We start from the raw sequence: 25,179 nt of genomic DNA on the forward strand, positions 1-25,179 counted from the left end.
TCGTAAAGTAATAAGAAAAGGAAAAATAAAGCACACAGATTTTATGTGGAAAACCCTTTTGGCAAAAACCATGGGTAAAGGAAAAGAAAATTCACTAATGTCGAATTCAAATGATATAAGAGAAGTTTAGACTACATATATTTATAGGTTGAAAAAACCTTATTCTAATCAATGTTCAATAGATGAAGTGTAGTAAGGTTGAAAAACATTATTCTAATCAATGTAAAATAAAAGAAGTATAGTTTTGTATGAATTTTACTTTTATTTTATTTTACCATTTTATTTTATTTTATTTTAACAAGGACTCAAGTCACTCAACTCTAACAGTTACTCTCAGCAGCCCTTTTATTTCGCAGTTTATAATAATATGCTTTAACGTGACCTAACTGCTTACAATAGCGACACATTTTGTCTCGCTTCTTTGATGCTACCAAAATGGAAGTTTGTTTATCTGCATTGCTATCTGAACCAAACTCATTGTTGAGTTTGTCTTTACTCAACAAATGACCCTTCACATCCTCGAACGAGAGTTTGTTTCTGCCATAAATCAGGGTATCCCTAAAAGACTTGTATGAAGAGGGTAAATAGCCCAATAATAACATAGCTTGATTTTCATCGTCAATCTTAACCTCAACATTATTTTAAATCATTCAAAAGAGTAATAAATTGACTAATGTGATCTCTAAGAAGCTCACTTTAGTTCATGCGAAACGTAAATAGACATTGTTTCAACACTAAACGGTTAGCTAGAGACTTAGTCACATAAAGAGTTTCTAACCTTTTCCACAAGGTGAATGAGGTTTTCTCCATCAATACCTCCTGCAAAACCCTATTCGTGAGGCACAACTGGATTGCAGACATGGTCTTTTTATCAAGCTCTTCCCATTTTGTCTGATCTAGATTCTTAGGCTTTTTCCCGGTAACGACCTTTTTTAGACCGATCTGAACTAGAATTGCCACCATCCAAACTTGTCATAGATTGGAATTTGTGACACCAGTAAACTTCTCAATGTCAAACCTTGTTGTTGCCATCTCTAAGCGGGTTGACCTATGAAAACTGAACTAGCTTTGATACCACTTGTTGGGGATTGACCGGATTAAGCAACAAACAAGTAAAAAATAGCGGAAGCAATTGAGAAATTGAACATACAAATTTAACGTGGAAAAACCACTCCAAAGAGGATAAAAAACCACGAGCAAAGATAAATTTACTATAATGGAAAAAAGAATGAAGAGTACAAAAGATAGAGATAAAAAACTAAACCCCGAAACCCAAAAACAAAGAACCCTCAAAACGTAAACACAAAATTCTCCAAAAGTGTTATGAGTTCTAATATTTAATGGGTGTATTTTCTAAGGTTGTAAAAGAGCCTATTTATAGGTTAAATCCATAAGTCAAATAATAATAAAATAATCTAGACTAATCAGAGTTCGACTAAAGCAAATAACAGAGTTTAACTGAGAGATTATCTCTCAAATTTGACTGAAATATGAATCCTACCCAACAAAAAGATTGTCGATTTTATATTGTACTATGTTATTGGGCAAGAGCGAATACAAGGAGCAGGTAGGAGGCTTGCCTTAAAAATGAAAAATTATAATTTTAATTCATATATTTAGATCTAAAAAAATTTATAATTCAAATTTGATTCTTAGTTGTTTTTGTATGTTTGTTTTCTTAGGATGAGTGTTGGTGATTTGCTTATGTGGGGTGTGGTGTTGTATGATTTAAATAACAAACACATTGTCACAAGGAAAAGAAAAGAAATACATAACCCTTCAAAACACGAAATGAACAATATTGAAACAGTGAAGCCTAAAAAAATAAAAAGCAAAAAGCAAAAGAGACGAAAGTAAAGCTGAGTTCCCGCTTCCAAACCCACAGGACAAGTTCCCCAACCAAAAACACTATCATATTTTCATTGCAAACTGACGTTGCTTCCTTCCTTCCTTCCTTCTCTATCCCAGAATTAGATTCCAAAGCTGCAAAACAAAAGCGAAAAGAACGTCCAAGCCCTGTCATAAAAATCTTCTTTCTGCTTTGGTTTCTCGTACTATTATATAAACAACTATGATTCTCACTCTTTCTTGCTTTAAATTCAGTGTCAATCACAACACCTCTGCCGCACTGTGGCACTTTCCTGGGTTTTGCCTTTTTTGTAAATTTGAAGCATGGCTAGTTCGAGCGGCACGAAGCCGTCGCCGCCGGTACGGAGGATGTCGAAGGCGCATGGGATGATGTTTGATCTTCCTAGCAATATCGGGAACTCGGTTGTTGACACTGACATGGTTCCCTCATCTTTGCCCTCCATTGCTCTCATTCTTCGAGTCGCCAACGAGATTCAGGATGATAATCCCAGAGTTGCCCATCTCTGTAACTTCATTTCTGATTGAACTTCTCATATTCTTTTTGCTTTTATTTTTAAATAGTAAACTATGGGTTTTCCTAAGGAGTGGACTACCTTACTTATTATGATTCCTAGTTACATCATAATATTAACCTTTAGCAGTTGCTTTCAGTGTGAAGATATTTTGACAAATAGTAATTTGATAGCTGCAGGGAATTCGTTAACTGAGCTTTTCATTAATGTTAATGAGAATAATCTTATGATAGTAGACTTGTGCTATGCTTGGGAATATGAATCTGGATTTTTAGAGTCGGATTTCATTTGATATATAAATTGTGAGAATGAAATGTACACGATTGTGCATTACGTATAAGTTAGTTAAGATTCATTTGATTATATATTTCAAAGTTACTCAATTTTCTCAAATATCTATAGGTATTTCAAATTCTTCACTAAAAATTGCATCTCGCTTTTAAGTGGTGTTATTCCATATCTATTAAGTCTTGAGTTTCCTGTTGTCTTATATTCAAATCGGCGACTCTGTCGATAGCAAATTGATTTTAAGTTGAATGCTTAATATCATGGTTCTTAAAGGCAACCGTAGTTTTTCTATAGACGTCTTCACTCTTGGAGTGATTTGAAATATGTCATAGGCAAGGAAAGAAATTTATTTATACATTTTTCTGATCTTTCTTGTCAGGCAAGACAAACTGATAAAGCTCCCTTTGACTATATTTGGCTGTTTTGGGGGTCTGAGATACAATAGAGACATCTCAGGCTATAGCCAATTTGATTTTCAGGATGGATGCTGGATGCATACCTTAAAACTTTGCATAAATTATTAAGGTACAAATATTTTGAGCTCTAATACTATGCTACAAAAGAAGAGTGTTTGGGTTAAATCAGTGTCATGAAGTGTGCGAAGCACTAGGACCCTTATATTGCCTGAGATGTAAAGATAAAAAAAGGATGCTGGTTTCATTGAAGTAAGGCACAATATCTTAGTTTTGAGTTTTTGTATGTCGGTGTACATATAAAATAAGCTAAGTATATATAAATTTGACAATAAACTCCAAATAATTCTCTGATTTGTCCTGTAAAACATGCAAAACTTTCTTTTCTTTTGTTGGTCAATATGCATGATATCCTTATGATTCCATGCTTGTTGTTGAAGATTCAAACATTAAGTAGAGAGTTGGACGTATTAGAAATAAAGGAAATCAAAGAGAACTTTAAATAGGCAGGCCTCTTTTGCACCTACTTCCTTACAAAAGTTGCCTAAGTGCACTGAATGCACGCTTGATAGAAGGTGCACCTAGTTTGAAAGGGCTTGAATTAGTTTTATTGTTTGGAGCTAAAGCACACTTTAACAACACCGAATTAAATTGAAGATGCCAACCAATGTGGTAGGCTCCTACTTTATATATATACACGCTAGAACTGAATCTTGTTATTGCTACCAATGTTAACTTATTTAGTTTTTGCACAGGAAGTATAATGTGTCCCTTGTTATCATTCTGGAAATTGGCTTTTGATTAGGCTGTGTTGAGAGGATATATACCAATAGGAGTTAATTATAATTTCTTTTTAGACTTTCGGTGGATCATTGCTTACTGTGCTTCATTTGGCATGAACCCCATTCAAACATTGAAATATCCAACGATTATTCAACTTCACAGTGAAGGAATCTAATAATAATTACGTATATAAGAATGCCTTTTTATGTGTGTTTGTTTCCAAAGCAAAGCTGAAAAGCAAGTAACTAGTTATATTAGTCATGAGAGAGCTACATGAATTATTTTCTCCTTATAGCTTCATTCATAATTAACACGCTTAACTAAGTTTCAATCTTTCAGACGACAGGGATAAGCAAAAACAGCTATCAGTCATTTTGCCTACAAGAAGGCTTTTTTGATCCTCATGAATGGGATGTTGCTATAAAATCTGTGACGCTGTGTTGTTTCTATTTAATTGTAACCAACCTATCAAGTTTTCTTGTTATCTTCTGATATAAGAATTAAAAAAATGTTACAAAATGTGTGGCATAAAGTAATTTCTGTATGCTTGCTAGAATTGGAATTTACTCTTTTAGGCTTTGCTACTTTTTGTATGATTAGGCCGTGTCTATGCATTGAAGGAGGCTGACAGGATGGACCCAGCATCCAGTGGACGCGGTGTTCGCCAGCTCAAGACATATTTGTCAACTAAAATAGAAGAGGTATATCTTGTAGTGCTATTAGTTGTCCACTGTTTTCCATTTTGAAATTGAAAGAATGTTCATGTTTTATCAATTCATGTTCGATGTCATTAACATTTCGAATATTAATTTCTTCTTCTGATGTCACATACAAAGAGGAATACATATTCTGTTTATGTTTTATTAACTTCATGCTTTATCTTGTTGACATTCTCTGTGCGGTTTATTGGCCAAAGTTTCCTTTTAACTATCTCATATCAAGGCTGAATACCGATTATATATCATCATGATTAACAAAAGAACTATTGCTATATGGTGATTGCAAGAAATTTAACATGGGAAATTTGCATATTTAGCTAATGCATTTTCCTTCTTTGCTAAAAGGAAAACTGAAGAAAGAAGTTTCATTTCTTCTGTTTATTTATGAGCTTTCATTTTATTTGGACACCTAAAGGAAAAGTAGCTAGATATTGCTCTTTGAGAAACTTGAAATCAATTTGTAACATGAAAGATAATTTAAGTGTCAGCTAGCATCCTTGTTGAAGAGTGATTTTGATTTATCACTGTTATTGTGAACTTGATCACTGTTATATCGATTACAGACTAAAAGCCTATTGTTGAGTCATTACCTGGCAATGTAAACTTCTAATTTGAGTTGTTTTGTTTATGGTACTTTGGATGCTTTTTTGTTTCTCATAATTGCCTTAATATTTATAATAATATTTACTTATTTATCACAAACAAGGGTAGTTAGGTTAATTAGTCATAAAGAGGAAAATGCTTCTGTTAATCCATGAGCAATAATAATCGGTCATGAGATCATCTGTGAACTAGAGACATAATCATTTAGTGGGATCAGAAATGGATTTTTCTATAGTATCCTAAATTGATACTTGAATCTCTGAATGATTTAGAGACTGTTAATTAGTGGGCTAATAAGGGTTTATTAAGGAGAAGTTACCTCCTTAACATTTGATATGTGGAGCCACCATTACCTTGTGTTTGGATTGGACTAAAACAAGGGAAAGGACGGAAAGGGAAAGTAAAGGGAGTTGAATATGCTTTGATTTCCCTTGAAATACTCAGTTTTTGTTTACTCCAATTTGGGGAAAAAGCTGGGGAAAGGGAAATAAAAATTTTTAATATGTGAAATACCATTTTTATCCCATTAATTTTTATATATATTATTTTATAAAAATGATATAATTGGAAAAAAAATCATTATAATCAATTATTTCTTTTCGTTTCCACAGTTTAACCAAACAAAGGTTGTGAAAATTCCTTTACTTTCCTTTCTTTTACTAATTTTAACTATCCAAACAAAATACATACATACACACACATATCATTTCCTTTCCTTAACCTTCCTTTCCTTTCTTTTTCTTTATAGTTGTTTAGTGTTAAGGTAATATTGCAATTAAGAAATTTGAATATTAACGGTATTTCCCTTCATTTAAGAGTAGGAATACATCCCCACTAGTAAGATTTGTTATTGTAGTTTTTACTTTTAGTTTATGTGTTGTGCTTCAAAATCCTTAGGTTGTTTTTTTGCATTGCAGGAAAAAGATGAAATAAAGTGTCAACTTGCAAGAACAGATGAAAGGGAAACCCAATTGTATTATCAGATATTCTATGAGAAAAATATTAAAGAGGGGCAAGATACAAAGCAACCGTGAGGCCTTACTTTGAACCATGAACATGCTTAATCTAGCTTAGCATATTGGTTATTTGCCCTTATCTTCTTCTATTTGTTACTCTTAAAGGGAGGAGATGGCTAAGTTTTATCAGATTGCAATGGTTTTGCGTGATGTGTTGAAAACAGTGTTACCTTCTTCACAAGTTGATTATAAGGTTTGATTCATCTAATTTTGGAATCATTAAACAAGATTCAGGGTTCATTTACACTTGCGAGGACTGAAAAAGTACTTCATAATTGATTTTGGCTTGACAGACTGTCAAATATGTTAAAGAACTGGAGAGCAGAAAGGAACAATATGAACATTACAACATTCTTCCGCTCTATGCTGTTGGGATAAAACCGCCAATTATGAAACTCCCTGAGGTAGTTTATTATGCAGTATTATGTTATCTTGCTTTTACTTGTTCTCATTAATTGTAGTTCTAACAGTGGTGATCCCTTGTGCTTGTACAGATCACTGTTCCATTTCAAGCCATACGTAATGTGGAGAATCTGCCAATGCCCATAGCTCATTCAGGTTCAGATGTCAATTTATATGTTAATGACATATTTGATTGGCTATTGTCTCTTTATGGTTTTCAGGTAATGCTTCAAATTCTTACCTCATTTCACCTTTTATTTAATACTAGCTCTTGCGCTCTAACCAATATGCATTTCTGGCCTTGTACGTATTTTAACCTATATAAGCTTGCTTTATTTTTAAGGTCCAATGTTACTTAGGCTGACTGTTTGTTAATAATAGAATCATCAAGGCAATAGATAACAGTACAAGCAAGGTTAGAAAACCAGACTGGAGATCAATTCTCTAGTTCAAGTGGTTGTACCAGACGGCTTAATAAAAGTTTTAAGTATTTAAAAATAAATTAACTGTAAATATATATTAAATAGAGTAAATAATTAATCTTGGCTCAATGAAATGGTGTTTATTAAAAAAACTAGAGGTTGAAGGTTCAAATCTCATCAACTACAAAAAGAAAAAGAACAATATAAAACTGCTTTTACTGGTTAAACTGGTTTTCTGCCAGTTCATGATGTTCCGAGTTCTTTATACCATACTAGATTGGGCAGCCTGCTGTTTGCTAGTTAAACTAGTTCAGTTTTTCCATCATTGAGTTCAAGAATATATGGTTCTCTACTCTCTGAAGGCAACAGCAGTCTGGTTTTTGGGACCAAAAAGTTCCAGGATGCTTCCAGTAAACCCTTTGGATCTAAACTATAATTATTCACTTTTATCGAATACACCCTCATATTTGCAACAATATAAATGACTAGATAGGTAGTTAAACACCATGGATAGTTGTTGCTTGCTAAAACTCTTGATCATTTGTGATAGTTTTCTTGAACCCAGTATTTTGTGGGAATAGAGAATTATGGAGTTCTTTTCTCCTGTTTTCTTCTTTTTTAAAGATGTCAAGTTTTCTTTTGGTTTTGTTTTTCCTCATTACACGAAGATATGTCAAACATTGTTTGCACTATGAAGGCCATGTCAAAGTTTGTTTAAATGAGGGAAGTTCATGTGTGCATGTTTCAAGCATCTAGGAATGTCTTACCTTTGAGGGAGGCTTTGATAATGAAGCAAAGGATTCTTTAACTTGATAGCAGACCTGTGGTGGTCCGGCCGTGATGTGGCTCGAATTTTTTTACTTTCCTTACCCATACCCAGCTTGAAAGCTCATCTTACGATTTAGAAAAGATTAAAATGTTTTTATATTAATTTTTATTCAATGAATAGTAATTCGTGCTGAGCTGGCATAAATTGCAAATTCCAAGTCCAGTTTGGCCCAACTTGGGCCAATTTTTTGGGCTGGGTGGGTAACCTGCTCTGTAGACAGGTTGACTCAATGGCTTTTGTTGATAATTATATCATGAATGTTATTTTCTAAAAGAAAAATAAAAGGAGGCTCCTTTTCATCTAATAACAAGATGTTTTCTTATCCTTTTTGGTATTGAAGAAAGGGAATATAGCAAATCAAAGGGAGCACCTAATATTGCTACTTGCCAACATTCATGTGAGGAGTAGGAATCTTGAAACTTATTATCAGGTAAATCATTTTTCCTCTCTGCAGCTTCATGCTTTCTTTTTGAGTCTCACTTCTCTATTTACGCTTTTGCAGCTTTGATTAACACTATTATGACATCTTATGTTGATGATTAATGCCAAGTTTATTGCAGCTTGATAGTTTTACCATACAACATTTAACTGATGAAATATTCAAGAATTATGAATCATGGTGTTACTATATGCATCGTGAACCGAATATTAAAAGGTATATATTTTCTGTGCTTATGAGACGAAGCTTTTCAATTTGTTTACCAAGTTAAATTTATTATGAAAACTTATGCCAGGAATTTAGCACACTGATCTCTTTTTTCTTATGATGTTCACTGAAACTTTTAACTTTGTAGGTATCCCCAAGGTTATGCAGTACAACAGCTACAACTCATTTATATTGGACTTTATCTTCTCATATGGGGTGAAGCATCAAATATACGGTTCATGCCTGAATGTATTTGCTATATCTTCCACAATGTATGTTTCCTATCACTAATATTAGGATTGCTTCGAGTGCATAATTAATCTTTAGTCATTCTTTTATGATGTGTGTAGTTTACAGCATGGTAGCTAATAGGAATGGTGTAGATCAATAGAGGAAAGAGATGGAAATATGGAAATCTAGAGGGGAAATCAGAGTCTAAAGGCCAGAAGCAATTCAGGAGAAATATAGGTAGAAAAATAGAACTAGGGAGAGAACCCGAAAGAGTTAACAGAGGGGGAAAAATCTATATACTTAATATCTCAAATTCTAGCGCTTGTCATCCAAAATCTAATCTAAACTAAAATATCATAGGTGTTTATAGGTCTATAGTGTACGAATTTATGTTAAAATGCATAAATGCATAAGAAAGAGGGTATTTGTTTAGCCTTTTTGACTTTTGTCTTGAGCTCAAGTCTGAACCTGAAAATTCCCATACTGATAACATGGTCAAAACTCCATGTTATAACTATTCCCTTTCTCATTATTGTCAGTGTTTTATAGAATCTAGTCATTCTAAAAGTGGCATGCTTAATATTACATTGTTGGTTTTGAAGATGGCAAGCGATGTTTTTGAAACTTTATCTTGCAAAGTACATCCTGTTAGTGACGCAAACCAAACAGCAGTGCCTGACCACGAATACTTTTTAAGAACTGTCATAACACCTATCTACAAGGTTCTGCTTAAGGTAATTATAATTTATTCTATTTGGAAAATTGTTTGATCCTTTTTTTTTTTTTAAAAAAAAACTTTAAACCTAAATTCTGATATGATTTGGTGGGAAAGGAAGCAAGAAAAAATAAAGAAGGCAGGGCAAGCCATTCTACATGGAGCAACTACGATGATCTAAATGAGTTCTTTTGGTGAGCTTCTTGAATGTTGAATATGGTTTTGTCTGCACCAATAGATAATTGGAATCCTGAAAATTGTTTTCTCTAGGTCTGAAAATTGCTTTATGCTAAGGTGGAGAAGAGAAGGTGAAAATATTATTTTCAGCATCTTGATGAAATACCACTTCCAAATGAGGTAGCTTCTTTTCCCTGTTAGTTGCGGCCTTCATCTATGCTAGCCATAAATTTTATTTTCTTAGGTGATTAATTTGAAAATAATTGTTCAATAAAATTAGGTTAAAAAGTTCTAGTTCATAGTAGTTTCTTTTTGTGGAGAGATGATATTGAAAAATCTTAATTGTGCAAGCATGAAAGTTTGGAAGGATTGTTAGTTAGTAAATTGGTCATGTTAGTAAAAAAATTATGTTCCTATATCATTGTTTATCATGATCACCTTTATCGAAATTTCACAATTTTTTCTAATTCTGTTTTCTTGCATGCACACTGTGAACTAAAAGTTTATTGTGATTTTGAGTCTTTTGAACTATGTTGATTTGGAAGCTGTGAAATATATTGCTCAGCATCTTCTAAACATATGAGCTTGCTCTCTTTGTTGTCAAATTAATCTCTATTAGTATCTTTCAATTTATTCTTTTTATTAAGATTTTATTTAAATTACATATGTCCCTTTCAGATTGTTAATCCATGCATTATTGAGAAGAGGAAGCATAAAACCAACTTTGTTGAAGGCCGCACGTTTCTGCACTTATATAGAAGTTTTCACCGAATGTGGATATTCTTCGTAGTGGCTTTCCAGGTAGTCTTTTTTAACCTTCTGTCTTGAATTTTTCTTACTCTTTTACACAATCAGTTGATTGCATCTGTATATTTCTTTCCTTTTCTTATATATTTATTTTATATTTCAGGCTATGGTAATAGTTGCATGGAGGCGTTCTGGATCTGTTTATACTGTTTTTGATGAAGGTTTCTTAAGAAGACTGTTAAGCATTTTCATTACTTCTGCTGTTCTCAATCTTTTTGAAGGTAACAAAAATTTCCATATGACACTTACTGTAGGTACAGAAGCAGTCTTATATAAATGTCCATGATTTGAAATACCATTTATTCATGATAATGGTTCCTGCCTGCTATTCACAATTTTGTTTTTTAGAACAATGCTATTCATAAAGTTTATATATCAATACACTTACAAGTTCTGCAATCAGTTATACCCTAACTTAATGACAGGCGTTTAATAGAGTGAGTTCATGATTTTCATCTTTGCATTTATTCCTTCTCTGCAGCTGTTCTGGATGTAGCTCTTACTTTCAACGCTTGGAGGAGCTTTGAATTTAACCAAATACTGCGGTACCTTTTGAAATTGATCATGGGAGCTATTTGGGTCGTGATTTTGCCAATAGGTTATTCCATTTCTGTGAAGAATCCAACTGGGGTCATCGAGTTCCTAAAGCACTGGACTGGGAATATGCAAAACCAGTCATTATATAATTATCTCATCGTACTTTATCTGATACCTGATTTACTTGCTACTGTATTATTTGTGCTTCCACTTTTGCGGAAAAAGTTGGAGCTTTCAAACTGGCGGATAGTTACTCTTGTTATGTGGTGGAATCAGGTAAGCATATCAAGCATTATTTATGTTTGACATTTTTTGTGCTTTCGTTTTGTTATTTCAGTTGTATGCAAATTTGCTTCTATTCCCGTTTATCTTCCACCTTTATGTTATTGCTTAAATTTGCTCTACTTTTGTGCATATATATTCTTTGCTCCAGCCTAAACTTTATGTGGGAAGAGGCATGCATGAGGACTTCTTCTCACTCTTAAAGTAAGAGAAAAACAATGTTTTTGGTTGTTGCTTTCTCAACAATGTTTCTGGCTCTTCTATATAAGCTTCATGTTAAACTTGTTCCACTGACAGAATTATTGAATGCACTTAGGTACACGATGTTTTGGATTATGCTGCTAGTCATCAAGCTAACATTCAGCTATTTTGTTGAGGTGATATCTCCTTTATATTTACGAATCAGTTGAAGATCAAAATTCTTAAATGTTAAAATTAGCTAAATATTGGTTTCAATTACATTAATCATTGTTCATAATTACATGTGATTATCTATTTTACACGTTTACCCTCATGGTATATGATGTTTATCATGTTTTATTTTAAAATGAAACTTAGTAAGTCAAAACTGGCATGCAACATTAAAGCAAACTACGAAATTCTTACTACTTGGAGTTGGTTGAAAATGCATTTGTAATTTTAGGTTCAATTTAACTGATGCCAAATAAATTGTTTCCATAGCCGGATGCTCTGTGTTTTATTTTCCCCTCTAAAGCATCTAGTAATCTAATATGTATGATAATCATGCATCTTAATTGAAAAAATCTAGATAGGGAAGCATAATTCTTAACATTCTTTGATTTTTGTTGCTTCTTTTACAAGTTAAATTATCTGTTCTTATTCTTGAATTTAGGAATAATAGCAGAAGAAATCGACGGAACTAATTCTTTTAAGAACTCCTGTCCTTTCAAGAATCCAACCTAAAGCCAATTGGTAACAAGTGGAGGGCCCAACTTTAATATACAACCACAAAAAAGTTACTTAATAGATGCGGAATAGTACCAGTTAATACTCCTCATGCGTAGCTCAAAGGGACTACATGTAGACAACCTCTCCAAGAGTTATCAACCCCACTTGGGGTTAGACAGGAAGAACAACAAACCGGAACATAGTTTTGATCCCATGTTAAGCATCAAACTAAAACCAATTTGCAATAGGCAGAGGGACCCAACTTTGATATAAGACATAGGTAACCCAATACATAAACATAATAGAGGTTGCATAACACCACTTAACCGTATGGATCATAATCTGGAATTTCGTCACTGGTCATATGAAATGAAGTTATGATTTGGGAAAACATAATGTTATATAGCCTTATTGGGGAAAAATATAATTAATATTTTTATGGAGTCTTGTCTTGGATGTGGATCTTTCTTTACTGCAGGTAATAAAGAAATTTGCCAGTCATTTATTGTCTTTGTTGACTGAAACTTACTCCAATAGATATAAACACAATGGTGAACTGCAGCTGATAAAGGAATAGAGGGAACAGGATAATCATTTAAGCTTGTTGGAGAAGAATGCAAGTAGTTTGACCATCACTTGCATTGTTCTGCAACATGCTAAAATCCTCTTGCTGTTCTACGGAGGTTTTTATCCTTTTTTTTTTCCAAGGTGTCAAGAAAGAATATACCAGATAAAATATGTGATAATTATAGTAGTTAAAAGAATTTTGGTTTCTTTAGTTCTTGACTTCCTGCAGGATCACAACTAGGCAGAAGTGAAGCCAAAAGGAGCTGGCAAAGGCCTCCTCTTACCCCCATGCACTTTTGAAAGACCTTGTTTGCAAATAAACAAATTTTACTTTGGCCGTTATAGAAATCTCCGTTTAGGATAATGTTGCATCTGACTTGTTAAGTTTTATAATTGGTTACTAACTTTCCATTTTGAGCTTTGCTGTTGATTTCTTTTTCTGCTTTTTGTACTTTTAATTGTTAAAACATTAAACATCCAAGAAAGTTCTGCAAATATATATTACCGAAGAAAAAATATTTGGGGATTTTTTTTTTTTAAGTTTCTTTTTTCATTCTTGTATTTTTCATAGAAGTCTCTTCCACATATATTTTTTCTCCCTCCACCCACAAACATGAAATTAGTGATTTCACCCCCTGCAGCTAGATTGCTAGTTTATGCTGCTATTGATCTTTCTACACTTGTGTCAGTTTTTATGAATTAGTTTTCTTGAGAATATGCTAAAACCAAATAAAGGTTGCTTCTAACCTCTATTACTTGCTTTCACTTTAAGATTTTTCCACTTGTGCGACCAACCAAGGAAATTTTGGATATGCATGTCGAAAACTATCTACTGTACAAGATTGTTCCAAATGGTAATATACCTCTTTTTTTACATTTTATTTTCCCTTGTGATTATTTTACTCTCTTTTTATATCTTTCTGTAGCATCTAGTAATTGAAATTCTAAACCTTCTGTAGTTGCTCATAATGTTGGAGCTCTTATAGCAATATGGGCTCCAATTATCTTGGTAAGCATTTAAGAACCTTGTAATGGGAAATTTGATGCCATGATCATAATTCTTGTTGCTTAATAGCTTGTTTCATTATCTGAGTGTTTTACTCATGCATAGGTTTATTTTATGGATGCTCAAATATGGTATGCCATTTTTTCTACCCTTTTTGGTGGGGTTCTTGGAGCCTTCCGACACGTGGGTGAGGTATGCAGTAATCTTGTGCTCAAGCTACTAGAAATATGATAATTAAAAACTGAGTATACGAATGTGTGCACATGTATAAATGCATACACTCTGCGACCTGTGCACATGTATGTATGCAAGTATGATTTTGTGGAAACTCTAAAGTTTGTATGCATTGATTTGCGAAGTTACATTAGGGAGATTACCTTCTTAAATTTTTGCTTTCATTGGATTATTTAATAGATACGTACACTTGGGATGCTGCGATCCAGATTTCGAAGCGTACCTCGAGCTTTTATTGAACGTTTTTTGCCATTAGCACATCATGATTCAAAGACAAAACTCTCGGTAATGCCAATTGCGCATATTCTAGCATCATCTACGGTTTCTCTTAAATGTTTAAGATTTTTGTGCATCATTCCAGATATCAAAAAACTTCTAAATATAATTTTTGTCAATTTTCTTTTTTCTCCACTTCTGTAATTTTAATAAAATCTCTTTGGCTTAGCAAAAAAAGCATTTGCTATCAATCGATATGGTATCTTATCATCACTATATATGAAGATTTTGATCCTTTTCCTGATTTTACTTTTGTTCTTTTGGATAAATTAAAATACTTCTCATGGCAGGATAATTCAATTGAACAAAAGAACATGGCAATTTTTTCTCAAATGTGGAATGAATTCATTTGTTCCATGCGTGAGGAGGATCTAATTAGCAATAAGTGAGGATTTCTTTCGTACACTTTATTCCAGATGAAATATAAAGATTTATATGATGACTCGCCTTTTCTCTTGCCTGAAAATTCGCCAGGGATCAAGAATTGTTGCTTGTCCCATGTTCTTCAAGCGATGACTCTGTGATTCGGTGGCCACTTTTCTTGCTAGCTAGTAAGGTAAACACTATTCAGTATATTTTCAGGTTTACTTTTCCATGTGATGCAGGTTGTTTATGTATAGATTATCCCCATGCAACGTCTTACAGATTCCTGCTGCATTGAACATAGCAAAAGATTCTAAGAGGAAGGAGGATGCCAAGTTGATTAAACTGATCAACAGTGACTTTTACATGCATTCAGCGGTGGTTGAATGTTATAAGACGATCAAATGTCTTATAGATGGCCTTCTGGAAGACGAGGCTGATAAGAAGTAAGGTCGAAGTGTTCATATTATTGGCTTGAGCTTACAGATGTAGTCCTAAATATCCTCTAGTAATTTAACTTTGTATCTAAGAGATTCCTTGTTTTTTGTCTCAATTAATCATCTTCTAAATTTTGCCTTCTTCTCATCCTGGAATAGGATTGTACTGAAGATTTATGATGAAGTATCTAATAGTCTACAACAGGGGAAGTTTCTGAAAGAATTCAAGATGAGCGGTATGCCTTTGCTCAGTGTAAAGTTGGAGAAGTGGCTAAAGATCTTGGTAGAAATTGAGCTTAATCTGTGTTCTCTTCTTTTGTGTTTTTCCTCTGCTTTCTTTTTCTTAGTGGCATACATTTAAGCACTCTGTTACTTGAGTTCGTTTGTTACAGATGGCTGATCATTGGGATGATGAAATATACAAGGCCCAGATAACCAAAGCTCTGCAGGGTATCATGGATACTGTTACACATGATGTTATGATTAACGGCCAGAAGTAAGAACTGAAAATTATAACCTTTGCATCAAAAAGAATTCTTCTCTCTTTCCGATCAGATACTTTAACTGCCTTACCTAAAATGCAAATGAAAAAACGAAGAAAAAAGAATCATTTTAGATGCTCAGCAGACTGTTTACAACAGAAAGCTTTATCATTATGTAAGGAGATAAGAAAATATGTTCTTATTCTAAATATAAAACCAGTAGTATCCATAGCTCAACAAATTCAAATTTACCCTCAGATTTCATGGTATTTTATGATTGGGATTAGCAACCACAACTTGACTAGTGAAGCCTCAAATTTAGATCTGTACTTTTGATGAAATCCCGTAAAAAAAGCCATCCTAGATGTAATCAAGCAACCATCAGTCTTTGTGAAACAAAAATCTGCTAGTTTTTGAAATTTGAACCAGGTAATTTGCTGAACTCTTATACCATTGAACGAGTCTTTACCACTAACATGGGCAATGAATTTCCTCTCCTCTCTTTAGAGCTCTTCAAGGAGCTTCTGTTTATCAGAATAGCAAAGATGGGCAGAGTTTTGAAAAGATTAACACTCAGGATATACGGCACAAATCTTGGAAGGACAAGGCAATGAATCCTCTTTTACATATCCTTTTTTAGTTTGAAATATTGCTAATTGATATTTGCTTATTATCCTATTCTTCAATTCTCTATAGGTCTCTAGGCTCCATTTTCTTCTGACTTTCAAGGAATCTGCTGCTGATGTGCCTCGAAATTCAGAGGCTCGACGCCGTATTACTTTTTTTGCCAATTCATTATTTATGAATATGCCAACTGCGCCCAAAGTTAGTGATATGCGCTCCTTCAGGTCAGTGACCATTTACAATTTCTCAATGTTCTTACACTGAATGACAGCTTGGGAATCTTACGTGACTCGTTGATAATCAATGTAAAAGCAATGGACTGATGGCTTCTTCCAAATATTTGTCACAATACTCCCTCTATCCCACTAAATTTGTCACATTTTGAATTTTATTGGTAAAAAATTTTCAACTTTGACCTCTTATTCTTTAAATTTTATTATGGATAAAGATTGAAAAAATATATTATAAAAACATTCGAAGTAGTTTTTAAATATACCTTTCTTACAAACTTTAATTAATTAAATATTTAAAAGAATTGAAGTCAAAGTTTAAAAAGTTTGACCTCAAAAATGTCAACTGTGACATTTTTACTGGGAGAGGAGTATCTTCTTCTCTTTTTCTTTTTCTTGAAAGAATAATGTTGGCAGGGTCATGCCACGGAAATTATTATCTTGAATCTAGAAATTGGTCAAGGACCTTTATGGTTGTTAGAGAAGATGTGTTTTGTAATTATTCTTTCTAATCTAACTTTTATTTATTTCTCAATTTATTATGTCAGTGTTTTGACTCCATATTACTCGGAACATATTCTTTTTACTGGTGATGAGCTTAATAAAGAAAACGAGGATGGGATATCAACTTTGTTCTACCTACAGAAGATATATCCAGGTGAGTTACTATTATTTTTGTCGTCATCTGCAATAACGTGAGCTTATTAAGCTAGTACTGTCTCCAAATTAGATGAATGGACCAACTTCCGGGAGCGAATGCATTACCAAGAGAGCAAGGAGGATATCTGTAACTGGGCAACTTACAGAGGACAGACACTTTTTAGATCAGGTCTGCATAATGATTGTCAACTTAGCAATCCATCATAAACCAACTTTAGTTGTGGATGATTATTTCTATATATTTTACATGATAACATCATCATATATGTTTCTGTCAGTGCGAGGGATGATGTACTACAGGAAAGCCCTAGAACTCCAATGTGCCCTGGAATTACCTAATCATAATGGTTTGTGGCATTCTAGACACGCATTCAGTTAGAAATATGAACTGTTATCTTCATTTTTACATTTCAAGGTCTTGTATCTTTTAGGGTTGTTACCACCAAATATCATGCCATGCAACTATTGACTAGATATTACTTTGCAGCTTCAAGGGAAGAGGACTCTGCTCGAGCGCAAGCTCTGCCTGATTTAAAATTCACCTATGTTGTATCTTGTCAGATCTATGGAACTCTGAAAAATTCTGATGATTCTCATGATCAAAGTTGTCAAAGAAGCATTCTGGATCTCATGCTTATGTATGTTACCTGTTAATACCCCATAATAAGACCAAAAGTTTCCATGTAAATTAAAACTTTTGATGAATCATTCGTCATTTTAATATTGTACAGGCATCCATCTTTACGTGTTGCCTATATTGATGAAAGAGAGGAGACTGTTAATGGAGAATCTGAAAAATCATTTTACTCTGTTCTTGTCAAGGGAGGTGATAAATTTGATGGCTATGAAAGGGTAAGTGCTTGTTTTATCAGGATCTTCATTTTTCTTTTTCTTTGTTAAATTTGTGTGTTATTTTGATTGATTGCTAGGATGCAATTCTTCCAACCTTATTTGCTATCCAAGTCATCCCCATCCCATTTATGGTTTATTTAAACCCAATAGGGCATGCTTGAGGTTGAGTGAAGCTAGTTGTTAACCAGATGAGGCAATGCATTCTTTAACCTGTCACTGCTATACATACTAGATTTGGCACACTATCTAGGTGGAAAAAATGTGTTCTACAATGAAAGTAGAAGTTATTTGATAAAAATGTGGTGGGATAAAAAGGTTACACATTTAAAATTAGGTACTTTAGGAGGTGGATAACTCTTGTTTTAAATGTATATATAAAAAGAAATTAATATTCCTAGTTTTATTTTCTTGTTATAGTTTTACTTTAATTTTTATGCCAACTTTCCAACTAGGCGTCACTTGTGATACCAAACTTGATATGAAACTCTATAGTAGTAGAGATATGCAAGATTAATCTTTGTTTCAATTTATAATTTATTTATATTTTTCCAGCTTCCACTAGCTTTTCTGCTTTCTTTGGTTGGTTCTTAATAGGGAAGAAACTCAATTACTGCCTAGTTCCTAAAGAAGTTTATAGATGTTAGAGATTAGCAATTTTTTTATTGATTTGGACACAACATTCTCTTGCTTATGATGAAAATCCCTTACAAGCTCAAACAGTTAACTGCCATCATCCATTTTGTTGAAGTACTTCATCAAACTTCTGATATTAAAGTTGAAGAAGTGCACATACAAAAATCTCAACTGATGATAGGGCAAAATAAAGTAAAAATATTTCCTTGACAATCAAACATAATGATTGACTAATAATTTGATACCAATCTAATAAATGGTGCTATGAATTTTTACAATGACAATGTACTTGCTTCAGAACATCATAGACATGATAGTGAAAGCAATTTGCTTTTTTCTCTCTGTTGATAGTTATGTATCTGGCACATATATTTTATCAAAGACAATCGTCCAATGCAGATCTATTGGGCCATAAGATTATGTCAATTTAATAACATATGTGATTGTTTACGACATCCTTTTACATGGATTATTCGTTGTATGTCTAGGAAATATACCGCATCAAACTTCCAGGTCCTCCAACAAAAATTGGTGGAGGAAAACCTGAAAACCAAAACCATGCCCTTATTTTTACTCGAGGAGAAGCCTTGCAGACTATAGACATGAATCAGGTAGCTGTTTTTTCTCCTTCTCAAGATAGGTCTGTAAGGTTCTAGAACACCATTTAATATTTTGTTTTTTTAGGATAACTATTTCGAAGAGGCTTTTAAAATGAGAAATGTTTTGGAAGAGTTTGAACACTCCTGTCACTGGCAACGGAAACCTACAATATTAGGTTTAAGGGAGCATATATTTACTGGAAGGTTAGTCTTACCTGTTGTGATTATAGATTTTGATCTTGGTTTGTTTAATGATGTGCACAAGCAAGTCAAAAACCAATCATTTCACAGAACAATGTCTAGATACTAACATGTTCGTATTTTTTTAATTTGACAGTGTTTCGTCACTTGCTTGGTTTATGTCCAATCAAGAGACTAGCTTTGTGACTATCAGCCAACGCTTTTTAGCAAGTCCTCTGAGGTACCCTGAAATTTTCATCTTGACTAAATTTTTACTTGGGAAATTTTGTATATTGATTGTTGCTAATATTCACATGGTGTGCTAGTTAAAATGTGATAACAGGGGCCTCTCCACCTATTACCAATTGGTTTTAGGTTGGGGGCCCATCTAAAAATTAACACCAGTATAGTTTCCATGATTATCTCATCTTCGCAGGGTAAGATTCCATTATGGTCACCCTGACATATTTGACAGAATCTTCCACATAACAAGGGGTGGCATTAGCAAAGCTTCAAAAACTATTAATTTAAGTGAAGATATATTTGCAGGTACACATCAGCAACTAATCCAACTAATTCCGTAAGTTTAATATTTTGGCTAATTCCACAAGAGGTTTCAGGGTTCAATTCAACTCTCCGAGGGGGATATATAACACATCATGATTACATCCAAGTTGGAAAGGGACGTGATGTGGGCATGAATCAAATATCATCTTTTGAGGCTAAAGTTGCAAATGGAAATGGAGAGCAAACACTTAGCCGTGATGTGTATCGCCTTGGATGTCGATTTGATTTCTTTAGAATGCTATCATTTTACTTTACAACAGTTGGTTTCTATTTTAATAGCATGGTGAGCAAACCGAACTAATTTCTTCCTTTATGTGGTTTTATGTACTTGAATATCTGGTAAATGGATAAAGTTCAGGTGATCAAATATCATTTATATAGCCTAATAGCATGTACTTTTGGGGGAAGGGCTAATTTTGTTTCCTCAGTTGCGAAGCAGTATTTCTTTGCATGTCTACAATTAGTCATTTCAGAAATTAACTCACTCCATAAATACTATAACTTATTACTTGGTTCTATCTTTTTTAATGAGATAAAGCATAGCATCAAGCTACAAGGCTGGTTCATATCATTTGACGTTTGTTTTTCCTTTTATGCCTCCCGCACTCTTGCAATGTGAATAAACATTTATTCCTCTGTTTTTGGCATTGCATTGTTTCAGGTTACTGTGCTTACAGTATATTTGTTCCTCTATGGACGTTTGTATTTGGTTATGAGTGGAATGGAAAAAGAGATCCTAGAGAAGTCAATTATAAATCAGAACAAGTCCCTGGAAGCAGCTTTAATTCCTCAGTCGCTCTTTCAAGTGGGTTTGTTATTGGTTTTGCCTATGCTTATGGAAATTAGCCTGGAGAAAGGGTTCCGCACTGCTCTGGCTGACTTTATCATCATGCAGCTGCAGCTAGCCTCTGTATTCTTTACATTTCAGCTTGGAACAAAAGCCCATTATTTTGGGAGAACAATCTTGCATGGAGGTTCTAAATATCGAGCTACTGGGCGTGGATTTGTTGTTTTTCATGCCAAGTTTGCTGATAACTATAGATTGTACTCACGAAGTCACTTTGTGAAAGGCTTTGAACTTGGTATACTACTGGTTGTATACGAAGTTTATGGTGTATCATATCGCCGCTCAAGTCTTTATTTATTTATCACCTGCTCGATTTGGTTCTTGGTTGGGTCCTGGCTATTTGCTCCCTTTGTCTTTAACCCTTCTGGTTTTGACTGGCAAAAGACGGTGGATGATTGGGCAGATTGGAAGCGTTGGATGGGATTTCGCGGAGGTATTGGTATTCAGCCTGAAAAAAGTTGGGAATCGTGGTGGGAAAGAGAACATGAGCACCTTAAATACACAAATATACGAGGAAGGGTGCTTGAAATTATTCTTGCACTTCGTTTCTTTGTCTATCAATATGGAATTGTCTACCACCTTGACATAGCTCATCACAGTAGGAGTTGGAGGGTACATTTTGCTATTTTCACTAATATAATTTTTTTCTTGCCTTATTAAACATCATTTAGGTTAAAGATCATCCTCTCTTTGATCTTGTTTTAACCTATAATTTTGCAGGTTTACGGACTCTCTTGGGGTGTTATCGCAGCAGCTTTCTTATTGTCAAAGGTACAGAATGAAACTAGTTTGTAGCGGAGAGGAGCGGAAGCATATAATTAAATGTTTCTCAATTGGTGTCCACACCTATTAAGAATTGTGTTTCCTGTAGTCTTATTAAAACTGGGCATCTCCATCAGAGCCCAGGTGTGCTCTGTTGTTGCTGCCTAAGCGCTTGTAATTTGGTTGTCCATGTATAGGCCTTTGTTGAGCTACATGTGAGGAAGAGTATTAAGTGGTGTTATCCTACATCCATTAGTATCGTGTTTTCTGTTGTCTTATATTCGAGTCTAGCCTATGCATGAATTTTTGCTTGCATACACCTACAAGGATGCTCTCTCTTATATTATTTTTAATCCGTAATTAGATATATTTTTGGTTTAGAAATAACTCATATATAAGATTTTCTTTTCTTCTGTTTCTGTATTGTATGTTGACAGATTGATTTGGTATTTTGCTGCAGATAGTATCGGTTGGTAGACAACTGCTGGGAATAGAACTTGAGCTAGTATTCAGAATGCTCAAAGCATTTCTGTTTCTTGCCTGCTTGGGAATAACCATACTCTTATCCAAAACATATGGCCTCACTATATCAGATCTATTGGCTGCTGTCCTTGCCTTCTTGCCCACGGGCTGGGGCATTCTTCTTGTAAGTTTCAATCTTTCCTAAAGGTTTAATACGTAAATAGCCCCTGAACTTTACACCTTTTCTCGATTTGGTATCTGAAGGGAAAAAACCTGTACTACGTTTTCCATGGCATGGTTCACTCATACTAAGTCACTACATGTAAGGTCAAAGTATTTTCTAATTGCTGAGCATAGACCCCACACATGATGTCTTGGTATTGATCAACCTTGCTAAATTAGCATTTTACAAAACAGCTTAAATCCATTGGCTTAACTTGCTTGACAAAAATAAATTTCATATACTCAATTGTGATTTTTTTTAGACACTAAATTGTTGAAAGACAGTTCAGAGACCAATTTACGTATTAGGCTTTTTCCAAAATTGTATAGTATTTAGGGGTGTAATCGAGTCGAGCTAAGTTCAAGTTCTTAGAAGCTTGCCTTCGAGCTCAAGTCGAAATTCAAGACTTGAAGCTCGGATTAAGCTCGATGGAATTTCACTTTTAAAAGTTTGGGCTCAATTTAAAATTGAACTGTTTGAGCTCGCTTGATTAGGCTCGTTTTTCAGTAAAATCCTCATACTCAATTTCAAGCTTGATTTTTTATGCTCGAGCTCGAGTTCAAGTTTGAATTGAAATGTTTAGTATTAATTTAATATTAAAGTATATATTAAAAAGAAACTCAATTAGGCTTGCAAGCTACTCAAGTCAAACAATAAGATACTCGAATTCAGCTCCCTCAATAGCTCCAGTTTTTCGAACTTGACCTTAACTCAGACAATGACTGATCCGAAACTGGTGGCTTGTTTACAGTCCTAACAGAATTGTCATGTCTTATAAATTGTTTTTAATCATGCCTTATAATTTTAATGTATAATTATTAACAAATAAACATGACATTCCATTGATTTGTGCTTCCAAAATCGAAGATTGGGCAAGCATGCAGGCCATGGTTGAAGGGGCTAATGCGGAATTTTATGAAGGAGATGAGCAGGGCGTATGACTACATTATGGCATTGCTGCTTTTCATGCCCATAGCCATTTTGTCATGGCTTCCATTTGTATCTGAATTCCAGACTCGCATCCTCTTCAATCAAGCTTTTAGCAGAGGTCTTCAAATTTCTATCATTCTTGCTGGCAGGAAAGACAAGTCCTCACCTAAATGATTTTTTTAATTTGTTTGTTTTATGTAATATTGTGATTTTGGTAATGTACAGAGACAGATGGAGCAATTTCTCTATTAATTTCATTTGTTAAATTTAAACTATGGTGTTCTTATCTTTATTAATGACATTTTTACTTTGGGGCAATTCAAAGACAATTTGTATGTATATTCAAAAAAGTAGATATACATGCACTAAAATATAATTATATCCAACATTTTCGTTTGAGTATGAGTAGCATATATTGCAATTATTTCGATATATATCTAACGTAAAGTTGGATTGGATTCTAGTCAACTTTTCTGCTCATAAAACTATACTCTCTTTTAAATAAACATCTAATATCATTAAGCTCCCAGCCGCTGTCACTGTCACTTGCAAAGGAGATGGGAAGGGGATGACTGGAGAGAGCAAATCTGAAAGGGCTATCCAGCATACAACCAGCTAAATCACCTCAGAGGAGGAGCCAAGGTTTGGGGTAGAGCCACCAAGATTGCTGTCTCCATCGTAGAGCACGTCGGGGACATCAACGGGTTTTCATCCAACGCCATTGAGAGGGCATCAGCAATCAACCAACTCTGGTACGGTGCAACATCATCGACATCACCGTGTCCGACCCATCAAGGTGAAACAATGATGGTGCGCCTCCTCGCGCTATGACCTCACCAGAATGTATGAAACAAAAGCCGAGAAAATTGGAGCTTGTCTAGTGGCGGAAAAAAGGGAAAATCCTCTAGGGAAGCAAGTTGCCGCCTTTCACTGGCGAAGGTAACCCAACACAAAAGAAAGGGTGGCTGCTTGAATTATTTTGCCGAAAAGAATAGCAAAAGTAAAAGGACCGACATAGGCGGTCAGATATATGAGCGGCACTCGCTCTAGGGCCGAACGGCCGCTCACAAAAGACCTAAGGTAGCAACGATGGAGGAGGGTGTGAGAGAGAAAAAAAGGAAACACTTGGCTTGTTAATTAATTGATTGGTTATATAATATAGTATGATAAACACTTGGCTAGTTAAAACTAGTCCCTATACTTTTATTTTTTTTAACAATTTAATTGTTTTCGAGTGAGGTGAGTTTGTGGACTAGTTTTAACTAAGGGCTAAGCCAGAAAATTTTTTTAGGGAGGTCGAAGGAAATTTTAATTTTTAATAGTTGATATTACTAGAAAGAACATATGTTTTCTCCCTACTTATTGGTTAACTTGTCCTCATTTAGTTATCTTTAGCACATATTTTAGCATTTTCAGTTCAGTAAATTGCATTTTATAACTCAGTGGATCTTAGCCTATTTATCTTTAATTTTGTCATGTTTTGATACCGATGTCGCTACATGAGTATTTTCAGATTGCGCTCAGAATTGTCGCCGCACCTGACAGTTGTCCGGATAAGAACAAAAAAAATGTGAGTTGTCTAGTCTGGTACAAGCAACTTGTACGTACAGAGGTAGCATGATTCTGATGAAAGGACACCTGTGCTATTTGAAGAATATAAATATTCGCGTGAATAGGAAAAAAAGGGAGGCTTTTTGGGGGTGTTATCTTCTTCAACCTATCTTTTGAAGCTTTTTGACTATGGCGGCTTAAGTCACCTACGAGTGAACCGACATGAAAGGGACGCAGATCAGCTCCTGACGAGGACCCCTGAGTGCGACACAAGAGGGAATGGAGAGATTCAAGTCGAGACTATCTAGGAATAGTATTTTCCACTTGTTTCTTTTATATTTCTTTTCTAAATGATGGTTATTACTTTCTATTTCATGTTTGTACGGAAGTACACATAATTTCTGGGTTAAATGTTATTTTATTCAATCTTGCTTTTACTGTTTAATCTTAGGGTTTGAATGTTTTTAGTATAGAAGTATTATTGCGGTCACTGACACTGGAAAGTGCAGCGATAGTTTAAGCTAACAAGCATGA

General features: G+C 34.3%; 1 protein-coding gene across 1 annotated transcript; it reads left to right on the forward strand.

The window, feature by feature from the left end:
• The first annotated feature begins 1,792 nt into the window (after nucleotides 1-1,792).
• LOC107914250 (callose synthase 7-like) lies at nucleotides 1,793-23,423 on the forward strand. The gene is given in 43 exon segments (XM_016843104.2): nucleotides 1,793-2,374; nucleotides 4,466-4,566; nucleotides 6,105-6,217; nucleotides 6,309-6,396; nucleotides 6,497-6,607; nucleotides 6,698-6,826; nucleotides 8,197-8,286; nucleotides 8,417-8,511; nucleotides 8,651-8,774; nucleotides 9,336-9,467; nucleotides 9,566-9,642; nucleotides 9,719-9,782; nucleotides 9,785-9,805; nucleotides 10,304-10,426; nucleotides 10,536-10,653; nucleotides 10,914-11,245; nucleotides 11,403-11,455; nucleotides 11,568-11,628; nucleotides 13,500-13,581; nucleotides 13,687-13,736; nucleotides 13,839-13,925; nucleotides 14,148-14,252; nucleotides 14,534-14,628; nucleotides 14,718-14,799; nucleotides 14,889-15,052; nucleotides 15,203-15,326; nucleotides 15,436-15,539; nucleotides 16,033-16,132; nucleotides 16,222-16,373; nucleotides 16,928-17,037; nucleotides 17,110-17,208; nucleotides 17,318-17,386; nucleotides 17,527-17,677; nucleotides 17,771-17,891; nucleotides 19,013-19,135; nucleotides 19,209-19,327; nucleotides 19,461-19,544; nucleotides 19,740-19,852; nucleotides 19,924-20,153; nucleotides 20,532-21,329; nucleotides 21,438-21,488; nucleotides 21,940-22,125; nucleotides 23,032-23,423. Coding segments are annotated over 43 exon segments (5,670 nt in total). The 5' UTR covers nucleotides 1,793-2,172; the 3' UTR covers nucleotides 23,269-23,423.
• Nucleotides 23,424-25,179: the final 1,756 nt, after the last annotated feature.

This window comes from Gossypium hirsutum, chromosome D10 (assembly GCF_007990345.1).
Source record: "Gossypium hirsutum isolate 1008001.06 chromosome D10, Gossypium_hirsutum_v2.1, whole genome shotgun sequence".
Taxonomy (NCBI): domain Eukaryota; kingdom Viridiplantae; phylum Streptophyta; class Magnoliopsida; order Malvales; family Malvaceae; genus Gossypium; species Gossypium hirsutum.